The sequence below is a fragment of the Hoplias malabaricus genome, chromosome 3 (assembly GCF_029633855.1).
Source record: "Hoplias malabaricus isolate fHopMal1 chromosome 3, fHopMal1.hap1, whole genome shotgun sequence".
Lineage (NCBI taxonomy): Eukaryota > Metazoa > Chordata > Actinopteri > Characiformes > Erythrinidae > Hoplias > Hoplias malabaricus.
In genome coordinates this window covers 35209298-35229595 of record NC_089802.1, presented here as the reverse complement: position 1 = coordinate 35229595, position 20298 = coordinate 35209298, and the positions used below count along the sequence as shown (strand labels likewise).

Below are 20298 nucleotides of genomic sequence, written 5' to 3'. Positions count from 1 at the left end.
AATGGACAGACTGTGGATTAGGAACAGCATTCCTCTTGGAGTTTTTACAGCCCTTTGTGTTACCGCTGGATTGAGAATAGTCCACCAAATGTTTAGGAACAGATGAGCTACTGTCTCTACAAGATGTAAAAGGTTTTACATCAGTGAAGTTTGTGTGTCTAACAGTGGACAGAGTGGTTAAAAACTCAAGCAGCAACTGCTGTGTCTGATCCACTCGCACCAGCACAACACACACTACCGCCATGTCAGTATCACTGCAGCGCTGAGAATGATCCACCACCCCAAATCCTACCTGCTCTGTGGTGGTCCTGTGGGGGCCCTGACCATTAAGGAGCAGGGTGTAATGAGCATAAGAAAGTATGCAAAGTAACAGTCTGTAATTGTAGAACTACAAAGTGGTCCTGGATGGACAATGGAGCTAATAAAATGAAAAATGAGTGTACATACAAGGTTGGTGTTCCTAATCCAGTGATTTTTCAGTGTACATAGGTTTATTTTAGCTGTTCCCTAACACTTCACTGCACATCTAGACACTTTATTAATTATTATATATTCATATATTATTCATTATGTACTTGCAGCTCTTTGCACATGTATTTCTGCATTACTGTTTGCCTATTTCTATTTCTATATATTCATATAGCTAGGCTTTGTGAAGTACTTGTATTAGTATTACATGTAGTTATGGTCAACACCATAGTTTGTTCCTAGTGTTACCGTTTATTCCCATGTATATTGTACCTTACTTACTTTGTGAATTCTAACTCTACTATGTCTGCTACTGGCAGATATATTCCCTTCAATATCAATAAAGTATCTATTCATCTATCAATCACTACATAAATTGAACACACCTATATTTCACCCTCAAAGTTTTCTTTTTTCGGTTTCATCCCTAGCAACATTTAAAAATCATTAACTCACTGGTAATCATTGCCAACATCACCAATAACAGTAAAATCATAACAGGAACACACACTGGACAGGGCACCAGTCCATCACAGGGCATCACACACTCACCCAGTCACTCCCTCACTCACAACTATGGACAATTTTGCATAGCCAATCTACAACCTTCCGACATGTTTTTGGAATGCGGGAGGATACCCATACAGACACCGGATGAACACACCAAACTCCTCACAGACAGTGACCGGAGGCAGGGACTGAACCCAGGGCCCTAAGACACTGAAGTTGGGAGGCAGCAAAACTACCTGAAGTACCACAATGGTGTTGAGAAACACAAACACCAGCATAAATTATTGTTTCATGTAAATTTTATGTATATGATGTGTCCTATGTAAATAAGCTTTTTATGCACAGGGTGGATTTCCACAAACACTGAATGTTTCCAAATCATACAATAGTTTTCTGATTGTGGAACAGTGTCTACTGTCAGAACAACTGTCCCTGTGGTGGTATCCTCAAAGTTACATATCCTGTACCTTCAGTCAGAAAACACAATTGTACATTATTCTATTATATTTGTAGATGTTAAAATTGTGTAAATTTCATACGCCCCATTTCATCTCCAGGACTTATATTATTTGCTTTTGTTTTACACAGTTCTATAATGAAAGCTTACAAATATTCACCTCTCCTTCTAGCAAAGAGAAAGTAATTTACCTTTAGGGAACACAACTGGACTTTAATACTACAGTTGTACATTTAAAGATACCTCTATTGTACCTTTTTTTCTAAGAGTGTAAGCACTTTTTATAGGCCACTGTGTTAAATGTGATGCATAGATTCTATATACCGAGGATGTATGAATTTTCAGCCTAGACACGTTTGAGTTCTAAGACAAACAGACCAAGAACTGAACAATTTTCCTGCAAATTTGTTTTGCTGATAATATATTTAATGCTTGATTGAGTGCTCCTGATTGTTGCTGAAGAAGGTAGATGATGCCACACAGACACTGCGCAAACTCTGAGGAGGCTTTGAGGATTTGAACGTATCCCGAGGCACTGCCTTCACTCCCCATGCTCATTCACATGGTTCATTTGCTGCTGTAAGTTATACTAGATCACGAAAAATGAGGTCTTTTGTACAACACTTGAAGCATGACCTTTCTATGTCACTAATGAGAAATTACACTCCAAAGCCACTTCATTATGTGACTCTACCTGTTTTCACAAACAGTCTGCTGTTCTAGACAAAATATTGTCTGGTTGTCAGTGTATACATCTGCTGAGAACATTTGTACTACATCCTGCCAATAACCATCAATACGACGTAATCTGTAGGGATGGAATAGCTTGGAAGTCATAAGCCTAATTGCTATGTGTTGCAACTATCTAGCTTTGAAGTGAGGTGTGTGTACTGGGCACAAGGCTGGAACACATCCTGGAGGGGGCACCAGTCTAACACACACTCACACTAGTGTTGTCATGATACCAAAATCATGACTTTCGCTACGATACCTGCCTAAATATCTCGATAACGATACCATGGCAAAAACCTAAAACATCAGGAAAAGTAATGTACTTTCTCTACAAGCTGAGGGCGGTCGGCAAAATCACTGGTATCTGCTACTTAAGTGTGACACCACACGTGACGTTTCACCATTTCTGGGTCCAGTTGCGGCTTTGCCTTGACATGTGGCTGCAATCAGCTGCTTTGCCGTGGTCCTCAAAGTACAATGCTTCACATTATGACTGAAGGTCAAATACATTGGAAGTAGCAAACACAGAGGTATATTTTAACACACCTTGAGGGGGGCGCCAGTCCTTCAAAGGGCAACACATTCACATTCACACACTCACACCTATGGACACTTTGGAGTCACCAATCCACCTACCAACGTGTGTTTTTGGACTGTGGGAAAAAACGGAGCACCCGGAGGAAACCCACTTCGACACAGGGAGAACACACCAAACTCCTCACAGACTTTTTAAATCATTTTCTGTAACCGCTTACCTAGTTCAGGGACGCAGTGGGTCCAGAGCCTACCTGGAATCATTGGGCACAAGGTGGGGACACACCCTTTAGGGGGCGCCAGTCCTTGTCAGGGCAACACACACACTCACAAATTCATTGACACACTCACCCCTAAGGACACTTTTAAGTTGCCAATCCACCTACCAACGTATGTTTTTGGACTGTGGGAGGATACCAGAGCATCCGGAGGAAACCCACGCAGACACAGAGAGAACACACCACACTCCTCACAGACAGTCACCCGGAGGAAACCCACGCAGGCACAGAGAGAACACACCACACTCCTCACAGACAGTCACCCGGAGGAAACCCACGCAGACACAGGGAGAACACACCACACTCCTCACAGACTTTTTAAATCAATCATATAATAAATATTAAACCAATCTGACAACAACCGTGCAGCGGCGATTCTGACCGACCGCTGAGCTACTGACACATGGTGACAATAAAAACTCAGAGTGTATGAGAGAGTGACTTGAGCCAGACTAACAATAATAAATAAATGAAAAAAATGAGGTTCTGCTGCATTTAACCGTAGCTGGCCAGCTAGGCTTAGTTATTTGAGCTAACAAACATCACAACACATACCGTGTTCCAGTGAGCTGAGACTCAAATCACATGTTTAGAGGATAAAGGCACATATGTGACATAACGTTCAGTAAATGGTCTTCAGAATGTTTTGTTTGTCTCCCTTCTACCTCATCTCTGCGCTAAAGTCACAACTAGAACGGACTACTGGTCTTGTGTTTTTTTTTTCCTCACTCATATTCACCAAACAACTTCACCACTCGATGAACTCTTAGAGTGCCCCCACACTGTGGCTCTCTTAAATGCAAATGAATAAGCTCATTTGACAATGTATTGACTAGACAGACACAGAACAGAAATTGGACACACCGGACATTATTATATTGCCCAACCCTAGGAGGTACTAAGGAGGTTAGATGATGATATCTTGATCACAAACCAGAGATGCTCATGCAAGTCTAAGTTAATTCTCAAGTTTCTCAAGTCCGGCCAGTAACACTGTATTGTTATTCCTTATGTGTTTAAAGAATGTACTGTACTATCATTCACTGGCACACACTTCAGTGTCAAAACTGATCTGTTGTATGGTCACTTTATACAAAAATTGTTTCAAAGCAATGTGTAGAAACACACAAAGAAGCTTTGTTTTAAATTTACAGCTGTATTTTGCCATATCTGTGCTATTACTTTTTTCTTCACTACAGGATACATGGGGTTGAGCATCAGTTTTGACTAATTATTAACTGGCTATGCAGCATCTCATGTATAACATTTTTCAGTGTCTGAAGAAAAAAAACAACAAATCTGTATTGTAAGTAGAGGTCTGCACGGACCGATTTTCAACCCTGCTTTGCGTGACTGGCTACATTGCTTAATAGAGGAGATTAGCACAGCGTGGCGCCTCACGCGGCATGTTTACCGCGTCTGTTGTCAAATAGGCTGCCATGGTCCATGCTGTTTTATCTATGGCTGTTTCATCATTGTGCATGGCAGGGAGGGAACTGAACGCAGATCACCAAACAAGCACGAATGAATTACAATAAATTTAAAAAAATTACAAAGAAATAAATATAATAGAATGGCAATAATAATACCATGAAATAAAGATTGTTCACGTGTCCCGAATCTTGAGTGCAAGTTGAGTCCGTGGACACAGACTAAGACTCAAGTCCCCATCGCTTTCACAAGCCTCACCTCAATTTCTCCCAAAGGTACTGGACTGTGCTCCATCCCTCAAGCACTTCCACTGCCCCACAGCTCAATGCTTTATACACTGATGTTGGCCTCAGGCATACGCTCAGCTGCTCCATGGAGTGTCCAGTTTCATTTCATGGACTTATATGGAGATTATACAAACTGTGTGTGCACAAATAGGTGGACACTTCCATATATTTCGATGAATGACTGCTATAACTGCAGAAATTTAACAATTTATTTGCGTGTGAAGGGGGTGGGGGTGGGGGGGGGGGTCAGAACAAAATCTGCAACCTTCAGGCACCAGAGTTCTAAGAGTCTACAATTTTCACTGTAAACTTGAATTTACCACCTAGTTTACAAGGTAAACACCTTCCTGGTTACTTGTCTTATATCTACTGGCCTAAACTGCTGCTCATGCCTTCTCATTACTTTAATTAAGTAGGTTTCTGATGGTGTGCTTGGCTGATAGTGGCACACAAACAGGGGACTGCACATGCTAATAAGCAGCGCTATGCTAATGGCATGTTTGTTTGCCTGACCCTCTGCTAGTAGCAGCTGCATACTAATCCTACAGGTGTCTCACTGCAGAGCAAAGGCCTTCCAGAGACTACAGAAAGCTCTACATTATTTTAGGTCTCCTTTGGATTTGGAGGGAGGGGGTTTCACTTGGGAGAAAGAGTCTTACACTCAACTAATTGCAGCCTGACTGGTCTGAGTGCTGCAACCCATGACAGATGGCATTTGAGTGGAGCACTGCTTCGTTTCACCTGAAAGTGCAACACGGTAGAACAAGCCAGCATTATAAACACTTTGCATTATAAACCAAATGAAAGGCGCTAATCGTCTTCCACTGTGCTGTACTCCATGCATCCTGGCGCAGGGTCTAGAGCTCTCAAACTGCTCGCAATACGTCTGAACTACTCTAAAGGGCGGAGTGGCATAACAATGGTTTTGGGGGCTCTTAGGTCTTCTTCAAATCCAATTTTTCTTCATATCTGATTTGAGCAGTACAGATTGTCTGCAGTCTGAACAACAAAAAGCCACATAAATTCTTATTTTCCCAATAGGATTCAAGCCATATTTGTAGGTGGATTCAGATTCTAATCTGATCTCTGAACATGCATCTCAGTTTTTGTCATTTGCTGGTGAAGTTTCAAACCTTTAACAATAGGTCTACGACAATATATGCAAACATAATCTAAACATAAAAACAAGTTTTGTTTGCTTGGAACGTGGACACTCAAACTACAAATCAGAATTAAGAAAAAAAAAGTCTCTTTATGCAGTGCGAAAAACATGAAAAATGTTTTAGTGTTGTGGTTAGTTATACAACAATAAACAAACTACTACTTAGATTGCCTCAAAGACAACCCCCCCCCCAATATATATATATATTTATATTTTATTTTAACAAATTTGTTGTTGACGAGTCATTAAAAAAACATTTCAAACATTTCACAGTGAAAGGATGGACAATTTTCCTTAACATTATGAAAACTCCTGAGTTTTTACTTTTTTTTCAATTACTGTTTAATAAACAAGAGATCTTACATCTGACATTCTCTGAATATAATAAATAATTAAATTGGTTCTGGCTTGAAAGAAATATATGACATTAATGGTGGCCTGTAGTAGTGAATGTTGTATACATGCTGTTTTATAAAACAGAAAAACTGGTCCTACAATATGATTGGCTGAGACAATCATACAATGTTAAAAGACATGGTAAAATACAAGCTAAACACACACCACAAGTGAATTCCATACTAATATGACACTTAATGTATCAGGTTTATTCAATTCTCTCTAAAACAGGAACAATGATAGAAATGAGTGGAGAGTGGGGCTGCACTTGCAGTAATGGCAACAGGAGGGGGGCTATAGGCCCCCTAAAACAGAAACATAGTGCTACAGATTGTTAATGCTACTCAGCCAGCTTCTAGCTTAAGGCTAAAAACACAGCTCCTGCAACTTCCTTTAGAGTAAAAGTCCCTTCAGAAAGAGGACGAAAATGTAGTATATCGACTTAAAATCCCTGAATACACACACACACACACACACACACATATATATATATATATATATATATATATATATATATATATATATAATGTTGTTTTTTGTTTTGCCTTAATGGACTACATTTTGTGGCGGAAGAGTAGTTTTGTGAACATTTGTGTAGATGACTACATTAATAAATTGAACATTTGTGCATTTTATTATGTTTTATGTTGGCCAACATTTAATAAAAGCATTAAGCCACTTGAGACTCCACTTCACGTCATGCCAAAAACACCCTTCTCCATAATAAAATCACAGTGATACACGGCCTCTCATACACAAGACTACATACACAAGTACTAAAAATATTATCACAATTCATTCTAATAATGATACAATGTCTCATCTTGTATTTCCCAGCTCTAAAATGTGTTATTAGGATTGCTATGCTTAAAATAAATGATTAATATAAAATACCAGAACAATTACAAGGATTAAAAACATGAACAAATGAACATTACATGCCATTTTAAGAGCAGTAATCAGTTTAAATAATTCAGAAGACCTTGCAATTATCTCTGTAACAAACAATTCTAGTATTTCATTTTCAAGCCCATTTGGTTATGTTGATAATCGGCACAACAAAGACGCCGTATAGACTGGGAGTCTTGCAAGCTCTTAATACAACAACTCTGAAAGAAAAAAAGCCTTCCTAATGTGATTGTTCTGCGTTGAACTCTGCAAAGTATGAAACAATTAGACCGCTTAATTTTTTTTCCCTCAGAAGCTTGTGCGCTTCCTTCATTGTTCTGTTCCTACACTGTAATCTCTTTATACAATTACCCACCGTTTCACACAATCCTATTACCACATTATGCACAAAAAATAAGATATGATGCTAAAGACACAGGCTACTGCACAGATAGGAGTTGTAAAATCACACAATAAAACAGACATTTAGTTAATATCCCGTATGAATGAAAACAAGAATCTGAGATAAAAAGCAATCTCTTTTTAACTTTGAAAAAGTTCAAAATTAAGCACTCAATGCTTCTTGCCATTGATGAAAAACTTTGTCTTATATATATTCATGTGCCAGAAGTGCTAAGACTGAGGAGAAAAATAAAGATGTATCCACAGAGGTAAGCAGAAAAAACGAGACAGTGATTGCTGCGATCGTCAAAATGACAAACCCAGTAGTTGTACAGTGGGTGATTTACTGAACGTATCTGGGGCTTCATTAAGTGCTTTTTATGGGATAAGCTGCACTTTAAAATGCTCAGGCTGCAGGTTTTTGGTTGGCTAATGGAACAGTGCAAGGCTTGAAAACTGCCACTCGCAAAATCCTTTCATTGAATCTTATTTGTATTTAAAATTTTCACTTTGTCATCTGTTATCCATTTACTGCAGCTTGTCATGGGCCATGCTTTGCTTCACTGGTTAGAGGAGATTACTGTAGGTTTTAAGTATTAAAAAAATACATTTTTGAAACCAAACAATTACTTCACTTTTGCTTTGAGTAATATATTTTTATACAAACACATTCATCTGTAGCATTTTCACACACTGTGCAAGATGCAGGGAATATGGTTGATATTACTGCCACAGTTTCAGTATTATATTAGTGTCGCAATGAGATGATAATATTTAACCTCAGCACCAAATTACTTATGCACATTTTAATGCTGTGTACAAGGAGATTTCCATAAGCCTAACCATTGAAATTTTAATTCTAAATAAGAAGAAATTCCAAAACTGTGTGGCCAAATTATAAGTCCAGAAATGACAGAGAGTATCTACTGTGATCCATTTAAACAGAATTTAAACTGGAATTAGGGAATTCATACTGCCCAATATTAACATACTACCTCCACTATGTTTCACAGTTGTTTATCTGACCACAGAATATGCTGTCAATACCCATCAGTGGGTTTTCTTTTTGTTTTTATATTTGTTTTTTTCTTCCTTTATTAGTCCCCCCCCAATATTTATCGTTTGTTTTTAAGCCAATTTAGTTGTGTTACTAGTGGATTAGTATTGATTAGTTTTGACCCATTTATCCATTTCCACTTTGGTATGATTTAATATTAGGTTTCATATGTTCCCAGACATGTCCTTGCCATAAGGAGCCATGCTGAATTAAACACAACAATAAGAGTTCAAAACTTAAAACAATGTCTAAAGTGAAACTGAACCCAGGTCAACTATGGGAGAGTAGCATAGGCTGAGTGAGGCATCAAGTATTGGTAAGAGTATGATGAAGCAAGTGTGCAAAGTTGCATCAAACTTGAGAAACTGTGTGACATTCAAACCACCAAACTTTAAGCCATAGGCTTTGTATTTATGTATTCAAAAAGTATGCTCATCTTAAAGATATGTCACAGAAAAAAAGCATTTACCAATGTTATATTCAATTTATATATAAACATATAATAATGAACCTGTAGTCTATGATAAGTAGAATACATACACACACACACACACACACGCCAAGACATTGTACTGAGGACCCGTGCCCTGAGCTGCTCCAGTGCACCAAATGCAGGGCAGAAAGTGTTGTCAACAGCTGAATTTATCCTGTCAGTGTCATGCAGTTGGAGAGATGGCATGCTGCTTCTGGGCTCAAGAATAATGGCAAGGCGAGGCGGCATTGTATGGCATTTCGGAAAACTTTCATGTCCTGTAATAATTTAAAGCAATCTGGATATTTGAGTTTTATCAATAAGCAGGCTCATCCAATCCCATTACAGCTTTACAGGCTGAATGTACTAGAAGGCAGTGTCCTTACCGAAGCTTATCAATGACTGTTTAAACATGGATGGCATGCCTCCATTGCCTTCTGTTCTTGACTGTAATGGATCCAAAACTGTCCGTCATGCTGTCAAATTTGAAACCGGAGTATGTGCAATAGAAATTCTGTGTGAGAAATTTACATTCCTCCTTAAACAGTGCAGCATTTAATGTGAAATGGATAATTTTACCAGGGCCACATACTAACTTCTGGTCCAACTAAGGTTGTCAGGAAATCTCTGGGCACCATACATTCACTGCTACCCAGTTTAAATTGGAATGGAATGTTGGTAAGCAACAGTAAATGCTGCAATCCTTAAGGGGACAGGATAGTTCAAACAAAGCAATATCCCACAAGAGGAGGTGTGTTACTGTGATGTAATCACAGGGAAGTGTTTTTCTTCTTGATAAAATCATTGTAATGCACAGTCTTGAGTGGCTTATTGCTTTTATAAAACTGCCTTAAATATAAAATAATATAAAATACATGTTCAAATGTATATATTTGTATATTTACAAAACAAAAATATTCATAATAAACTTTTCTTCAGCCACACCATGTAGTTTGTTAACAGTGTTATCACTGTTGTTAAGCAACATGAGTGCGAATGTTTAACTATATTATAATTATAATGTGGCACAGCAACTCTATGAAACAAATGCTGTTCATGTGTATTCAACATGTTAATGTTAAGTAGAACAGCACTGATATTTGTCTTCTTTTTGAAGGGGCCTCTTACACTATTGGAGAAGTTGCAGAAAGTAGAAATGGCTCTTAATTGAGCATTGTAAAGCACTATATTTTGTGCCTAATATTACACGGTTCACTGAGTGCTGAATAAAACTGGCTGGGTTTAATACAGTGGAGCATTAATATGAAATTCAGATGTGAGGTCATAGGTGTGCATATACTGTGTATTTTACAACGGTTTCAAATGCGTAAGGCTCTTCAACAAGAAAAAAAAAAGCATTAACATGAGACACTAGAAGAGGGGTCATGTGCGATTTTTCCACCATCTTGAAATCGCCAGAAAGACTGTACGGAACAAAACCTAACACTGATTAGACTGTGATACTCAGAGGTGGGGAAAATAACTTACAATATTTCTCCAAAACAAAACCTGCAACATTCTCTTTGCTACTTCAAAGCAAATTTATCATAAAACCTACAGATAGTCTTTAAAAGAAAACGTTTCTAGTAAGAAACTAGTAAGGTAATGAGTGGATGATTCCAAATGCTCAGGTGACATTGGGGATTGATTGTCTGGTTACAGAACTCAGCACTTGTGGGAAAAATGTATATATATTTATCTCATACACAGCTCTTCTCCCTGCGCTGTAGAGAGCCTCACATCAATCAGAAGCACAGACACCCATTGCCTATTTGAGTCAAAAGGTAAAAGTTCTCAGAACGTTGCATTATGAGGAGAAATGACCACTATATTCTGTTAGCCACATTACCATTTTTAATCATAGGATCTAATGGAAAACTGTCAGCACTTTATACTTCAATGCAGTTTGCTGCTATTGTGACTGAATATAAGTAAGTAATACATACACAGATCAAATACAAACTTCATTAATTTTCATTCATTGATTGTCTGTAACCCCTTATCCAGTTCAGAGTTGTGGTGGTTCTGGAGTCTACCAGGAGTCACTGGGCGCAAGGCTGAAACATACCCTGGATGGTGCATACAAGCTTTAGTATCATGTTATTGCATGTAAGACACTACAGGCACAAGCCACATATTCTTTGGTCCCCCTCTTTACAGAGTAAATAATCTGACCCCACTCTTCCTGTGCTCTGAGAGTGTAACAGATTTTTGAAGGATAATGTTAATCATGACTCTCTGCCTAAATTATTTCTCTGATTTGGCTTAAAGTTTAATAAAGTAGTTCTTCTTGCCTGAAACTGTGAGTGATCAGTGAGTGATGTTTCCACGCTGCAGTGAAGCCAAGTCCAAATCCCTAATGTCTCCCTACATCCTCCATAGGGCACAGTGCAGCTCATAAAATTATGGTTTCGGCACTCAAGTAGGGCTTTCTATGTCAAAATAATTTTGAGTCACCTCTAAGATTCATGTTTAAACATGCCAGTTTTTTATTTGATTTGAGTGGGTTTGAGTAATGTATAGGTACCCAATATGGCAGCTACTATACAATGTGAGGTCAGCTGCAACTCATGGACATAGTTTATTTACCTGATTGCACTTAATTAAACAGCCTGAATCTGGATATCCACATATTTAAATGTATGTTGTCATGTAAATGTAATATTCGGAATTGCTTAACTTGTGATTTTGTGATTTGTAATGTGATTTTGTAAATTTCATAATTTGATGTGATATACTCAGTTTTGTTGTATATTTTATCTCCAAATATCTTCCACATGCAAATATTTTATTTGTTTGTGCAATGTGGCTAATTGGTAATGTCAATCAGGGATGGTTAGAGGCTATGATCAGAAGATACTCATATTGTACACTATCTCACAAGCCTATTATACACAACATTGTTTTTTCTCTAATGGTTTTCCTTATTGTACAAATGGGAACAGTAATATAATGCATTTGGATGTGCAAAGCTATGAGTCATGTAAACCTTATTAGGCTTCAATCAGTGTAAAGGGTTATATTCCACATGCTGCTAGGCTATAGGGCTTTCAACTATCAAACCATAACGGAAAGAAAAACACAATTCTATGACCATTTTACAAATCTTGACTTTCTATCTTTGATCAAAAATGGTTCCCCCTAGAAAAACATTATCACAGTGTTGCAAGGTGATTCTTGGAACACTTTAAAACCAAATTCAAAGAATTACAAGGCTATAGCCAGTATCTCCTACAGTCAACATCGCTAATGTTTTTAAGTGGTGCAGGAAATGAAAGGCACTGTATAGCATGCTCTAACGTCTATTTTCTCTTCAGGTGGTCCAAGGCCCAGTACCATACAAGCTAAAATGTTTTTAATAATACACATGTTCCACCATGTGCTATTTTCTAACAAGCTGCACATATTTCATCCTTCCCTATTACCCCTAATAATGGAGCATGGATCTAGAGTATGCTTGTGGACCAAATCCTTTACATCCCTTGCAGAACAGTATTGAACAAGCACACAAGCTTTCCCAAGTTTGCCACACATAACTATTTCTGCTGTTCTCCAAAGGAGCCTTTACAATAAGACTCTTTACAATACAATTATATTGTAAAGAGTCTTTAACATACACTTTATTTAAATGCACGAGTATCAATAGTGTTTTAAGGTAAGAATATGCTTTTGAACAGCTTTTCTATAGTTGGCCTATATGTGAATTTAATTTAATAATCTACAAAATAAAAGTGGGGCACAGTTTCACAACAGGTAGTGTGTGGGTGGATTGGCAACTCAAAATTGTCCATATGTGAGAGTGTGAGTGAATGCGTGAATGGGTGTTGCCGTGTGAAGGACTCTCCCGCCTTGCACCCAGTGATTCTGGGTAGGCTCTGGGCCCACTACGACCCTGCACTGGATAAGGGTTACAAACAATGAATGAATGAATTAAATAAAAGTGGCTACACACATAATCAACTGTGTGCATACATTTTCAGGACATGTTTTATTTCATCTTATTATAAAACCAGACAAAAAAAATGCTAACAGAAGAAGCATTAAATATACTTTCTATTTAATTCTTGCTATAAGTGCAAAAGTTTAAGTCACTGTTCTGCTTTTTGGCAGTCAAACCATGAGTCTGAATCTTTGCTAAACCTGATACCTTTTAATAACTGAGGATCCCTAAATTCTTGAAGTCATTCATTGATGTTGATCTTATCTGTGCGAAATTGTCATTTTCTCCTGAATTTTGAAGCTGTAATTCTTTTATTTGCCAGCAGGACAAACCAATATTTGCTTGTTCTAATCTGATTAATCTGATCAGAACAGCACCTCATCAACTGGCAACTGCTTGACACAACTGATCAGGTAACGGCTGCCTGTGACAGAAATCTGCAGTTCACTTATGGCCTACATTTGATTGATGAGCCTGGCTGCCTCAACTCAGTCACATGTCCATTTATATGGGTCAGATTTCAGGTGTGTTGTGGACCAAATCTGGGCCAAAATTTGGCTCATGTCTGGCCCAGTCACAAGTGCCAAAAGTGGCACAGATTAAGCTCAAAATTGAAGTGTTCTAATAATAATATATAATTTTAAATAATTTTAAAAAAAAATAATACATTTACATTACTGAGAGACAGAGAGGCTTTGTACTTTGTACATGCTGCTCTGTTTAAAGCACCATGAACCTCATATACTCAAGAGCAAACATAGGGTTAAAGAGCAAGGACACGTAAATGCCACAAAGCAAGTTTCTTTAAATCAATACATGCCATTTAGTAAGCTACTACTGGAGTGACCTACTGCTATTTGCTTTGGAGGCCAAAAGAACTGAATTGATTACCCTTCATGTCAAATGTATTAAACATTTAATTTAATAATGTAGCCATAAAATATTCAGGGAAAATGTACTTGACCCTTTGAGAAAACAATACAGCGAACAACAGTACATTCACACACTACTGCTAAGAGCTATCATACGGATTCCTACATTTTGTGACAACAACGTTTCTGCCAGTTTCACTTTGCCTCTAACACTTTTCCAGAAGTGGATCCTCACCTTGTATTTTCTCGAGTTCCATGAGAAATCCACAAAGCAGATTTAATCAAGTCTCTAATATGAAAATCTGAATATGCCGTAAAACATTTTCCCTCCAATGCCATGTCACTGCAAAATCTCTATATCAGACAAAATGTTGCCCCTCCATCTCCATAAATCACTCACATGGTGCATTTAAAGACATCTACACTAGTGTGAAAAGGTCAGAATAGCCATTAAAATGCATGTGTAAGGTTACAGATTATTTTTCTGAGACATTTCTGAGGACATTTGATATAAGATGATCTACTTGCATGAAGAAGGAGAAAGTCAAGACTTTTCAAAACACACAAAGTGTTCCCTACATATAAAATACACCTTCAAATGCTACAGCCATGTAAAATTGTTCTAATTCAGTTGTATTTGGAGGATGTTAATGAAGAGATCCAGCTTTAATTAATTAATTGATTAAATAATTATTCCATAAATAAATTATTCTAGTAAATTAGTGCATGGCAACTTGCAAAATTACATGTAAATTGCATGTTTTCTAATGCTATTCGAGTTTAATGGTGGTTGTTAAATATTATATGGAAGCTGAATAATAAGTCTGCAGTTTTGAACATGTGCATATAATCTGAGACATATACCTGGAATAAAAGTTAAAATAAGGACCAATCTGATCGACCAGTGAAACATGTCAATCACGATCAAATTTGTCAAGGAAAATAAATAAGGTATCAGGTACCAAAAAGCGAGTAGAGCCATGTAGAGTCAAGCTTTGTAGGTATAATCAAATGAAAAAGCAGCAAAAGTCAGATTTGATTTCAGGTTTAGTTATTCTGAAGCGCTCCAACTCTTGCTTGTCAACTTTGCTGTGAAAATGCAATTTCTCTACAGTAGTTAAAGTTAAAAGCTGTCAATTCTGAATACTCCTAGCATAGAAACACAACGTCTTCTGCAACATTTTCATAAGCCGTTGCTTTGCAGCCGTCTGCTACGGGTATTCTGAAAGTTCTCAGAAGAGCGACTGTTACCTGTACTCCTCCTGAGTGAAGACTGGGATGACGGAGGGCTGCAGGACGGTAATTTCCACCAGAGTCTTATTGAACTTCACTGGCTCCCCGTCGTCATAAGCAATAACCGCCAGCTACATGAGGACAAGAGAAAATCAATTTAAGACAAAAACCAGAGGGGTCAGGAAAAGTAATTCAGGGAACAAACCATTTTTCTGAGGCAGCGGGAGCAGGATATAACCCTGCAAACCAGTGGTCCTGTGGAAGAAGGACCGTCTGGGAAGAAAAGCGTATACTTACATGTCATAATGATGGACACTGTGTGGGTATGGTATTGCAGAGGTAGGACCTAACTGCTCATGCTGAGATCTCAAATTCTCTCTACGTCCAAATGTTTTCAGACACTCCTTGTAATACGTGCATGCACATATTATATGGCAAACCCGATGTGGAAACGGACATTCAAGAATTCCCCATAAAAAGAAATACTTTGGAAAGCTGTATGTGAGCCTATGCCTAAGTCACCATACCCAATGCTAAGTGTTGGCTTAAATGGTTTAGAGCACATTAGCATTGAGCTGTGGAGCAGTGGAGCTGCATCTTCTGGAATGTTGGAGCTCAGTTTAATTCCACTGGGTCCAGTTGGATTGGTGTTTGTAAAAATCAAGTTTGATAGAGTTTGATAGCAGCACTTGGAGGCCACCCACACACACACAGGGAGAACACACCAACGTCCACTCATAACCATGGGTAGGGAGCTCCACCATGCTGCCAACCACCTTCCACCACCATATAAATTGTTTTATAAATTAATTATCTTTGATCTCATTATGCTATTATTATAAGTACACTTTTTTTCCACTGGCATGTTTTTCAGCACAAATTCAGCACAGTTTTAAACAATATTTTAAAATCAATATTTCAGGCCTGATTTAATCTTTAATGCACTCACATTGAACTTGGTGTTGGGTTCTTCATTGAGATTGACCCTGGTGAGAATGTTGCCCGTGTCCTGTTCCACATCAAAGATGCTGGCGCTGTAGGGGAATTCTACTAGGTCGACTCTATAGTGCACTCGACTGGCCGGCGTGTCCTGTGAAGGGAAAACACAGGTGAGCTCCAGTCCTAGTAAACTCACCTCAGATGTATATACAATTGTATTTTCTTGTCAAATAATCAAATAATTAGCGCAGACATTTTTGTTTGTGCCTATATACAGAACACACACCTTCACTTTCAAATGTATGGTTAAGTCTTTTTCTTTGCTTTAATGTAGCCGAGATAAATTATATCTTTGCTTTAATGTAACAGAGTTACATTGTAAACCATAAAATACCGCTTAAATATAGCTTATGTAAAAGTGATGGTAAAAAATCGACATTTACGCATTTTAACTAGAGGATAAAATCAGCAAATATACAGACATTCTTTATTCTGCACAGAGGATGCCTTAGGTTATGTTCGCATTGAAAACAAAATGAAAATGGCCAGGGATGTTCTTCATTTGCAGACAATTGTAAGCTTTGGCTGTGGAAATATGTCAAAATCACATTTCATAGACCACTTAAGCGATGTGAACATTTCTGATTGAGAGTTGAAGTAAGTAGAAATATAACATTGTTGCCATGGTGTTCATAAGCCTACATGTTCTGTCGTAAAAAAATGCATTCCTTTGAATATCACTGGATCCTCTAAATTATTGTGTGTACGTATAAGTTTTAAGTCATTTCAGTGTAGCGTATATTTGAAAACCCCACCTAAAAATTAAGTATTAATACACTAGGTTCGCGACTGTGTACCATCTTTAAAACTCACATGTACTTCTGCATACAGTATTTACCTTAAGAACTGTACAAATTAAGGCGCATGGTTTTGCAGCACTTTTTTATTTCCTTGATGGAACTCCTAGCAAATGCAGTGACAAATGAACTACTCTTACTTGCCATTTTCAATCTATTTCATTTATAGTTTAATTTTGCTCAATGAAATGAAATGGTCATTTTTAATACTATGTCACAGTTACTATAATTTTATGACAAAAGAGCAAGAGAATGTTTGAATATTGAAGTAGAAAAAAGAAAAAAAGAAACAGAAAAAAAAATTAAGGGATGGGACTGGAACCACAGTTTTTAAAACTCTTCTTTTCTCTCACCTAGAAGTTCAGTGTCGAACTGGAATTCATAAAATGGGCATGACACAAGTTCAAGTTCATTAATTACTGTTTGGAGTAATAAATTAAGGCCTGCTATGGTTAAACCAGATTAATCACACTGAACGTTATGGACAAGAATAAACTGAACTGACACATTACGCGTCTACAGAGTATGTAAATCAATTTTGACAATTGGAATCTGATTTGCATTTGTTGTGTGGCACCCTACCGTTTCTGTTCTGCGGGGCTGTGACCCTGCTGCGTCTGAGACAATATTGAGAGCAAAGTGGAGTGACAAATAAAGTCTCTGGGTGGGTCGAAAGCCCTGGGCAGAGCCATAAGCACTGCAAGCTTTGTCGGAGGCTGGTGCAAAATGCGCAAAATGACTCACGGAATAATTTCACAGGGGCACACGGGGTGAATAAAGAAGGCTGTGAGGATTAAGAACACAGCTATAATGTGCTCTCGCCATGTGTGCTGAGCCTTGACAAATGTGGAGATCTCTTTCATTCACAGTCTTTTCATCGCCACGTCTGCATCCTGGAGATTCTGATCAACATCAGTCGTGTTTCCCTGCAGCGCTTATTTCGCCCTTTCTCTTGAATATACTGTGATTTTCCAGTTTAGAGAGACTTGTGGATATGATTTCTGATGTATTTACACTTCAGGGACAAACAACAAAAATGGTTGGACATGTTTAAAAAAGTTATGAAAGTGCTGTGCAACGTTCAAAGCCTATCCTTTGGGCACCAGATACTATGGAATGGATACCCTCACTGTTCACTTTCTCTACATCCCCGTTTGCCCCCTTGCACTATGTTCTTCCATGGTCAGGACCCCTACAGGACCACCACAGAGCAGGTATGATTTAGGTGAGGGATCATTCTCAGTGCTGAAGTGACACTTATGAGGTGGTGATTTCTTATTGTGTGTTGTGCTGGTACGAGTGGATCAGACACAGCAGGGATGCTCAAGTTTTTTAAAGCCACAAATGAGCATTATGTGTGATCCACTCACACCAGCACAACACTAACACAACACCACCATGTCAGGGCCTTTGCAGTGCTGAGAATGAATTACCATCCAAATTACACTTGCTCTGTGGGGGTAGTTGTGTCATAAAGTGCAGCCCCCAAAATAACTTCAAATCAGGGATGGGGGAGCCACTAGGCATGCGTGTATAATTACATATATATATATACATTAATTTCAGTATGATATACAGAAGATTTATAATTAAACTATAGAGCAGGGATAAGGATGTGGACACACTGGATGCTGAAGTGGCAGCTGACAGATGCTTTGAAAATGTAGTGTGTACGCATTACACCAGTGGCCAAAGGCCATAAATACCAGTCCCACATAGTTAAAAACTAACTCGTTAGCAAATTAGAGCAAAAAACAGGGTCAATTATTTGATGTGCAAATGCAGTTTTGCATGTAAATAGCTGTTTGATCATATGTTCCTCAACTGCACTGTGATAAATAATAAAAAATATATAAATACGAGGCTTGGGGTCGTGATGGGCGACGATCCGATCCTTTAGATGTGGTTGATTTATTAATCCGTGCAGAGTTCAGCTTCAAATGTGTCTGGATGAATTATTGTAAAACTGAACAACCAAACGACGACAGCACTTATGATAATGACACATCTATGGCAAAAGAATAGAATCCATCTTTAAAGATGAATAAACCGGTTCAGCAAAATTTAACACAGCTGTAATGTATGCATTTTACATGATGTAAACATGTGTTAGCAGTGCACAGTGCAGAAAAAGGAAGCAGACAACAGCTGTGAGGCAAAACAGCATAAGAACCATAGAATATTGGAGCGCTTATATTTAGCAGACAGCCATTATGTTTGTAACCGAGTGCTTAATCCTTAGATTTCACACTACACCCTCAGAAAAAGTACCCAACTGCCAATGGGGTGGTAAAAATCAGGGCACAACGGGAAAAAGACGAGTTTCTCTCTTTTATGTACAAAAGTGACTGAAATTCTAGTATCTTACATTTCTGAGACAATTTTCTGCTTGTTTCAATGAGTAAGGAGCAAGATAATGAATATGTAATGACAAAAGGATGTTGTATTTATTTATTGACTGGTAAAAGTAGTGACCCCTAAGAGTTAACTGTGAAACTTGAAGGTCACACAAGACCTCCTATCTGTACTTAGCCTCTTCTCAACAAACCCCTCTCAGTGGAGGTCATGAATGCTGTTTCAGGTCCAGTGCCTGAGTTAAACCCTGCTGTGTGGAGACCTGCTAGTCTGACTGCTGACCATGGGGGGGACACAGACATAAAGAGGCTTACGCATACACACGCACACACTCAAAGACACTTACAGAGACGCTGACAAAAAGAGATAGACTGCTTTACCATATACAATGACTGAATGACATGTCACACACTGGTTTGTTTTCAGGATCTGGAAAAAGGTTCATTGCTTAAATTGTGTTTAAAAGAGAATGGTGGATTGATTTTTTAAAAAAAAATCAATTAATTTATGTTTTGTGACACAGTCAACGCTGTCTAATGCAGTCTTTCCAATCAAGTTCACACTGGTGTGCGGCACGGTCCAGGGACCTGGAGGTTGTGGGTCCTGCTCTGGGTCATTGTCTCTGAGGAGTTTAGTGTGGTGTGTTCTCCCTGTGTCTGCGTGGGTTTCCTCCGGGTGACTGTCTGTGAGGAGTGTGGTGTGTTCTCCCTGTGTCTGCGTGGGTTTCCTCCGGGTGACTGTCTGTGAGAAGTGTGGTGTGTTCTCCCTGTGTCCGCGTGGGTTTCCTCCGGGTGACTGACTGTGAGGATTGTGGTGTGTTCTCCCTGTGTCTGCGTGGGTTTCCTCCGGGTGACTGTCTGTGAGGAGTGTGGTGTGTTCTCCCTGTGTCTGCGTGGGTTTCCTCCGGATGACTGTCTGTGAGGAGTGTGGTGTGTTCTCCCTGTGTCTGCGTGGGTTTCCTCCGGGTGACTGTCTGTGAGGAGTGTGGTGTGTTCTCCCTGTGTCTGTGTGGGTTTCCTCCGGGTGAC

General features: G+C 38.6%; 1 protein-coding gene across 10 annotated transcripts in view; it reads right to left on the bottom strand.

Annotated features, from left to right (window-relative positions):
* pcdh15b (protocadherin-related 15b) overlaps positions 1 to 20298 on the bottom strand; it is a 323490-nt gene that overhangs the window by 67845 nt on the left and 235347 nt on the right. For all 10 annotated transcript variants that reach the window (XM_066663505.1, XM_066663496.1, XM_066663499.1 and 7 more), the window contains 2 exons: positions 16069 to 16209; positions 15138 to 15250 (listed from right to left, as the gene is read on the bottom strand). In XM_066663505.1, coding sequence (XP_066519602.1) covers positions 15138 to 15250; positions 16069 to 16209 — 254 coding nt within the window. The remainder of the gene's footprint in view (positions 1 to 15137; positions 15251 to 16068; positions 16210 to 20298) is intronic.